At 44.4% G+C, this 7947-nt stretch overlaps 2 protein-coding genes across 2 annotated transcripts in view; one reads left to right on the top strand and one right to left on the bottom strand.

Annotated features, from left to right (window-relative positions):
• The window catches only part of GRIN3A (glutamate ionotropic receptor NMDA type subunit 3A), a 148731-nt gene extending 144236 nt beyond the window's left edge, over nt 1-4495 (top strand). Inside the window, exon 10 of the mRNA XM_019665742.1 lies at nt 1462-4495. Coding sequence (XP_019521287.1) covers nt 1462-1801 — 340 coding nt within the window. The 3' untranslated portion in view covers nt 1802-4495. The remainder of the gene's footprint in view (nt 1-1461) is intronic.
• Nucleotides 4284-7947, bottom strand: part of RNF20 (ring finger protein 20) — a 40342-nt gene continuing 36678 nt past the window's right edge. Inside the window, exon 16 of the mRNA XM_019665743.1 lies at nt 4284-4379. Coding sequence (XP_019521288.1) covers nt 4284-4379 — 96 coding nt within the window. The remainder of the gene's footprint in view (nt 4380-7947) is intronic.

Genomic DNA, 7947 nt, shown 5'->3' on the forward strand with positions numbered 1-7947 from the left:
TTGTAAATAGTGAAATATGTTTAATTAGTGAGCTAGTTTGTGGAGAACACCTAGCTTAACAAATGTTCTCTCTTCCTTCCCTTAGTTTAGGGCTATGCGCACAGAAGAAAAAATATTTGCTAAATGATAAGCACGTGCAAGAAATTAGAATTGGTGCACCCTCCCTCATGGACCATCTGCAAAAAAGCAAGAGCATTTTAAATTACAAGCATCTTAGAATTCCAACCTAAATGTTCTTTTGATTATTACTTACATATGTTATGCAACTGAAGACTTTTTTTGCAGGACTTGAGAAATACATGATTCTGGAATTTTCTATTTTGCAAAGTGCTAGATTAGCCAGCTTTGATGGTACCCTGTCATTCCTTTCTTCCAGCTCAGCTTTGAGGTTTGAGTGGGAAAACATGAAGATGTCTTATACAAACCATAGGCTGCACTTAAAACAGGTCTTTAAATAAATGACAGTAACTATTTGTTTTAAGTGTGGTCAATGGTATTTCAAGTTGAGTTGCTGCGTAAGCAGGCTGGACACCAACAATTCTCCAGCCTCATCCCATATCATCACAAAGCCAGGGCTGCTTCTCTGTTGTTACAGGTTACTGTAAATGACAGAAGTTTGAATTCTGATGAAAACTAATTCCAGCACGTCTCCCCTCCCCCAACCACACCACCACCACCACCACCATCACCCTTGCTAATGACCAAATAAACAGATTTCATAGAATGAGGGTCTCCTCTTTTATATACAAGAGATGCTTGGAGCATAAATTATACCCAAGACCACATACTGTTAATAGTTCTTGCTTTTCCCCTGGTAAAATTCAATGGACTCATGAATATTTATGAATGTTATTCATGATGCAGCTAAAAGGTGTGAACAGTGCTCAAACTGATTAGGACTATTGTGAGAGAGTCTTGCTTCCATTTTCTTTTTAGATTTCCATACACTGAATNTTTAAATAGACAAAAACTATTTAATAGTAAAGTTACTTAAAAGGAAATGTAAAGAAAACATGTAATAACTTATGTTTCAGAGTCTTGTCTGTAACACACTTCATGGTTCCCCAGACTTTGCTGTCTAGTTTTTGTAGTTTGAGGTTTCTCTTGACCCGCAGTTTTCTTTTTGATTACAAAATTTATAATTTAATAAATACTAGAGTTCATCAAAAAAAAAAGAACGTGCCACACTCTAGTCCATCAGCCCTCAGATGATACACTCATGCCCAGTTTCAGGACAGCATAAGACTTGATGAGACCTTGAACTTCAGTTGAAAATTGTATAGGCTCCTTTTGTCCCCATAATCCTATCTAGCAGGCTGTCTGTCCGTGGCTTTGTTACTTATTTCTGAATGCATATCCAGCTCCATATTGTTCACACAGGAAATGGCTTAACAGGTCAGGAATAACACTTTGAGAACTGCAGAGTGGAAGGTCAATCTAAAGTGCCTCTTTGGTTCCTAGGTCCAACTTGGGACCCCGTCAGCTCTCCGTGTGGAATACTTCCCATCTGAGTCACGACAACCGACGAAAGTACACCCTTAGTGATGAGGGAGCACAAAACCAGCTGGGCCTCGGGACCCACCAAGACATCCCTCTCCCTCCAAGGAGAAGAGAGCTGCCTGCGTCGCTGACCACCAACGGGAAAGCGGACTCCCTGCACACAGCTCGGAACGCAGTGATGCAGGAGCTCTCAGAACTCGAGAAGCAGATTCAGGTGATCCGGCAAGAGCTGCAGCTGGCAGTGAGCAGGAAAACAGAGCTGGAAGAGTATCAAAGGACACACCGGACTTGTGAGTCCTAGGCAACCAGCTGCCCCCCTTTCTCAGTTCCTGGCCTCCCTCTGAGCCCTTGAGACACTTTGTAATGCTCTTTTGTAACGACTGACAAAGGTGTGGGAACCTGAGGTCTAGGTCTTCTCAGAGGTCAAGTCCACTCTGCCTAGCCTACAAAGCAGCAGGAGTAGCTCTTCCCAAGCCCACTCCCTAGGTCTCCAGGGTAGCAGTCTTTCAGAGCAAGAATCTTAAGTCAGGAGTGAACACCAAGGGATCTGTGAGTAACCACACAACCCTAGCTCCTGTTAACCGTTTCACCAGGTGCCAGTCATATTTCTGGGTTTCAGTCCTTTCTCTGCCCTAGCAACAAGAGATAAAAAATGATGACTTACACCTGTGTCTTACTGGGTTGTTGAGTTTATTCTTAGTAGAGAGCAGGATTAGCCAGGGTTGTGGCTTTTGATACAATTTCCCAATCTAGATGTGTTCCTGCATTCTGAATGGGACACAGGGTCAGAGCTAGAAAAATTTAGGGTGGTGAGTGCTTAAAACGTTAACTGAACTAGTATCACACCAGGCCAAGGATTGATTGGCTCAGGCAAGAGCCATGGTTTTGAAAGGGTCCTGGATCTCCAATACCATCCTGACTAACATTTAATGGGAACGCATTTACATGCCACTATGACAGGGGACAGGGATGTGGTGAGTGGTAACAGGATAGAATGAAGAGGCATTAAAAATGTACCCATGCTTTTAGAACAAAAGCTCTGGGCCAGAAAAGCACTTTGGCTAAGGGACGAATAGGACTAGACTTCTAATCTAACAAAGCTTCTCCACTATAGTGTGTGTGCCTTTTGTGAAGGAGAAGGAAAGGGAGAAAAGCAAAGCAAGGATGTGGCCTTAGGATAAAGCTGGAGTGTCCCTGCTTATAGCCTGTACCTGATATGGGAGCTGTGGGTTAAGTGAAAATATCCTGCAAACCACGTACTCGGCCATGTTCAGATCGGCAGTCACCTATCTCTTAGCTCTCAGAATCCCCAAAGTGAACCTCAGGCTTGCGACCATCACAAGCTTCACCATCCAGGAATGTGCCCTGTGCTTTTCATATCTGTATTGAAATCCCCCAGTCTCGCACCCACTCTCCTCCGAGGACCTACAAACAGGCTGGTCCCTCCAGTTCTCCCCCAGGCCCCATCCAACGGCCCCAAGAAACTGATATCAGTAACTTGTTTTTCCCTCTGCTGAGCCATCCCTTTCCTAGTGCACAACTGCTGGACATGCAGAAAGCGGGAGGAATATGGGAACTATGGAACTTCAGTTCCCAGGGTTAGGGGAGATAGGAATCATTTAGGAGCTCATTAAAATGCTGATTGTCAGGACCCTTCGCCAAGGATGGGCGGGGCGGGAAAGAGACTGGAGGTGAACTCAGAAACTCCTGGTAACCAACACCCCCGGACGACTGACACATATGGTCCAAAAATTACCCATCAAAAAACATTGTTCTAGACATATGACTGCCCCAGGCACAGGAAGAAGTGAGAAGAGTCTTTCTGAGAGTTCTTGAAACTTCGGGACACTCCTGCTGATTCACCTTCCGCACAGCCACTCCCACCCCGGGCACCATTTAGGACTAGACATCAGTGTTTATCAGTTATTTGCTTTATCTTAATGCTCTTCACTGCACCCAATCCATCCGAATGCCAACAGTGAGTCCGCAGCACTGTGCCGAGCCCTGGTGCTGTCACAGCCACAGACCCCTGCAAAGGCATGGCACTCGCTACTTTTGGATGGAACCCCTGCCTTTCCACCAAAGGTGACCCAGTCTCCCAGGCAAAGAGAACACCCTAAGCTGTAATTAGATAACACTTTAGCAGTTAGTTATTGAGAAAACCCAGGGGTGGCTGCAGGCGCAGAGATACTGATGAGGGAGGGGGGAGGGCTCTAAAGTTAGACTTCATCAACCTCCCAGATGAAAGGGTTCCACAGCGAGGGAACAGGTGAGTCCTGGAAACAGAAAGCACCAGCCTGCTTTGAATGAAATACCCTCTCCGCCCACGTTCTCACCCCAGGCCCAGAAGTAGGTTTGCAGCTGCTTTGGGAAGATTATGCTCCTTAGCCATCCCCTCCCACCTGCAACTGCTGAGGCTGCTGTAGAGACCCTGCCATTCATGCGCAGCCTGGGAGGCTGACTCCAGGTGTACCTCAACTCACATAACAGCCATGCTCCTCATGTGGTACGTGAACGTTTTTATAACTCACTTCCTGACTCTACTTGAGAAGCTGGCTATTGCAAGGAACCCAGAGGCGAATTCTTTTGTAAACAATCCTTTTGTAATGCAATTAATTATCCCTTAGTGTATCTGTTTTGTAAGTTTGGATTTTTGTATATCAGGTTTACCTTAAGCTTCTCTACTGAGGCATTCTGAGCAGGGGTGATAACATGCCAGAGCGCTCTGCCTCTCCACAAAGTAAATGACCAAGTGCACAGCTCCTCGAGTATCTTCCGAGGAACTACGGGGCCAAAACGGTGGCCAGGACACGGCATGAAGCAGCAGGGACTGAAAGCAAACTTAATGCCATCAGCACTGCTTGAAATGCCTCCAGGTTCTGGACAAAGAAAAACAAAGCATAATTGCTTGCGGTGAAATGAAGCCGTCTTCATGTTACGTAACAATGGTCATTTTTATCAGTAGTGGTTGAACAGTGTTTTGCAATTTGTGAAACAGTGTGTTGTGTTTTGTAAAAAGATTTCATGAAATGATGGGTCCTTTGAGAACCCTCCTTTCTATTTCTGTTCCGCCTCTGTTCTCTCAACTCCCCTCAGGCTCAAAAAAACACCAAGATCAGAAGTCCTCAGGTGGAGGGTGGTGTTTTGGTAAAGAAGAAAAACGTAAGGGACACAACCTTGCCTCCTTCTGTGAGCTCTCCTATTTCACGAGGTCGGGAAGGCCATTTTATTGTTCCAAGTTCTGGTGCTGGGCAACCTGGAACATGGCCACCTGATTATGTCACACACCCCCACCCCTCTTTTCCAAGAGGGGATTTCTGGAACTGGAAGCACACAGTGAAGTCTGACTCGGTGAGTTAGAACAGATAGAACACATTGGTTCATGGAAATAGTAAGGGCCCCGGAGCATGGATGCCTCCAGGTAGAGGAGCCAAGGGGCTTCCTTCCACAATTAGACACGTTGGAAGAATGAGTGGGACAAACACGTGAGGCAGCCCCAGGGACGATCAGTTGAGGTCTTTAATGTCCTGGAGGTGACTCCATTTTTCGTGGATCTTGTTGTGGCACAAGCTCTATTAAGGAGCCGCTGCTTCTGTGCCAACCAAAGAAGTGGTAGGCGGAGCAACTGCCCAGAAGAACAGAGCTGGGTCACCTGGCAACAGGCTTCTCAGCGTTGGTGTTGGGTCTGTTAGGGCCTAGGAGCAAGGGAGCACTTCCTTGGTGTGGATAAAGCAGGAGGGGGAAAGGAATCACTTTACAGCCTCCCTCCTTCCCCACTCAGCTTTTTGATAAGCCAGCCAGAAACCACTCTTCAGAAGAAACTGCTTTCCAGTCATCAAAACCACTTCACTATTTTCACTGTTTATTCCTTTCTTCCCCCACTGACACTATGCATCTGATCCAGGATTCCCTCACTTTTTTTTTTTTTTTAGTTTGGTTCCTAATTGTTTGATGAGAATAATGTACTTAAAGTATTTTCTTAAGGTTTGTAAAGAGTGTTTGCATTGTGTCTTCATTTCAATGTGTTTGCAATCGCTCCGCTCCAGGAAGAACGGAAACGCTGTCTTGTGAGCATGCAGTGAACCGGCTGTTTTGCTCCAGCCACTTTTCTTGTACAACCACGTGGATGGACTAGATGTCCTCAGGTCTTTTCCATCTTCAGTTTCTATGGCTGTGGAATAAATGTTCAGATAGAAACTTCGCTTTCGGATGTACGGCCAGCATTGTCTTTGGGGATTCAAACGTTGATGTGGCACCAGGCCCTTCCTGCCAGGGGACTCACTGACGCTGTGATTTATGCTGATTTCCTTGGTATAGTCCAAAGTGGCACAAAATATGCCAAGAAAGCTCAGAACCCTGGCATTAGGCAGAACTGAAATGGCTTAGTCTGAGAGAGACATTCAGGAAAAGCCACAATATGAAGAGATCTCTGAAAAGCTCTGCCCTGACCACCCTCATTTAGTAATTCAACAAACATTTGCTAAACAGCTTGTATTTATGTGCCAAGTACTGGAGACACGATGGTAAGATGGACACGGTCTCTAACCTCAGGGATCTTCTCCCACTGTCCTTTTTCATCACCTGTAAACAGACAATACTCCAAGAGCTAACATTTTTTGAGTACTTATAAACCATTTTAATTTTCATTAAAACCTCATGACATATTTACTCTAGACTTAGTCTAGAGCAGGGGTCGGCAAACTGCAGCTGGTGAGCCACATGCGGCTCTTTGGGTACATACGTACATGTGGCTCTGAAGTAAAATTGAAAATGAAAATTAAACTATCATGGTTTATAAAATTTTTAAAGGATATTTTTTACATAATGATTTCATTTGTTTTATGGCTCTCAAATAAGTTTTCAATTGTTCTGAGGGACAGGATTGGCTCTTCCATCTCAAAAGTTTGCTGACCCCTGGACTAGATCTCTACATAAACTAGACCTCTAGTTTACAGATGGAAAAGCTAAGGGTCAGGGAATTATGTAGGTTGTCCAAGGTCACACAGCTCACACAGTCCAATAGTAAGAGCAGATTCTTACATAGGCAGTGCAATTCCGTAACAACCTGCCGTCTCGTCAGGACTCTGATCGTTGCCTTACGACCAGTATTCCACTTAGGGTAAAAGAAAGGACAGTAGAGATCTGCCTGTCACATTTTGATTCTGCTACTAAACTGAGTGACCCTGGGGCCTGTTTCCTCATCTCTAAAATAAGGATGTGGTTGGAGGTGCCTTTGAGCTCTCATATCTTAGCTTTCAAATCATTCTACTGCATAGATTAAGGTTACCTGAAATCCTCAGAGCATATCATTTTATATTAACTTGAATATGCTGATTCCAATTTTGTCTGCAACTTCGCTCAAAAAAAAAAAAAGTTAAACCTACAATAAGCCCTCGCTATCGTGGGTTGCCTCTGATAGAGGTATTAGTTTCAGAATTCAGAATTCCAAGTTTTGTTATCACAAGGGAAATTTTAAATTCAGTCATATATTTTAAGATACCCCAAATATGAAGTTACTTCAATATGTGAGGAAAAATTTCCACCTAGGGGGTGGAAAAAAGTGAATAAGGCTTGAATTCATACACTGGTCCAATAAAGCAGGCTTCTGAAGATGCATTAGAAGTATGGCGCTGAATGAACTTAATCATGCAAACCTTTACCAAGGACTATGTGCCAGGCCCTCAGCTGGATACTGAGGATTAGATAGATTAAGACATCGTCCTTTCAATGTCCTAATTGTAGTAATTGTGAAGTAAAGAATAAGATCTTAATATCTAACATTAGGAAGAGACCAAACTTGGGCAGAAATCCCCAGAAGTAAAGCTCCAGTTTTGTGGTGGGACAATTACAGATCTAGGAAATTGTCAAGTTATTTTCAGGCCAGCGGTTTCCTATTGTGTAAACTCCATCTGACATACACACAACTCACCCATTTTCTATTTACTCTCAGTGTAGCTGTCTTATCATGTGAGGCAGGTGGAGTTTTGCGACAAGAACTAGTCAAAACTTTCTGGCAGACCCACTGGTACTTGGGTTTATCAATCAATCAACAGTCCAGGAAAAACCTTAAAGACCCAAATTTAAAGGCATTCCACACCAGCCAAAGACCATGGAAATAGGCGAGAGCAGCATATGGTTTTCTTCCAGAGCGTCACCATCCCAGTAGGTCTAAAAGATGGGTGATGGTTATTGTCCAGAATCTCTGCATGAATCCCCGTGAGACTAAACCACACTCACCACTCAAGTGGCAGGCACACTGTACTGCAAGCACACGACTCCCGCCTTTGAGGAACAAAGATGCTTGTGGATCTGGACAGAAAGAAACAAGGAATCCCAATGGGGATCACGTACGAATGCAATAGCAAGCAGAACCAGCTGAACATCTGTCCAAAGGATCTCTTTAGTAGGCAAGAAGGTCAGAGCCAAGCCATGTAGTGAGGAAATATG

This window comes from Hipposideros armiger, unplaced genomic scaffold (assembly GCF_001890085.2).
Source record: "Hipposideros armiger isolate ML-2016 unplaced genomic scaffold, ASM189008v1 scaffold_451, whole genome shotgun sequence".
In the NCBI taxonomy this organism is placed as follows: domain Eukaryota; kingdom Metazoa; phylum Chordata; class Mammalia; order Chiroptera; family Hipposideridae; genus Hipposideros; species Hipposideros armiger.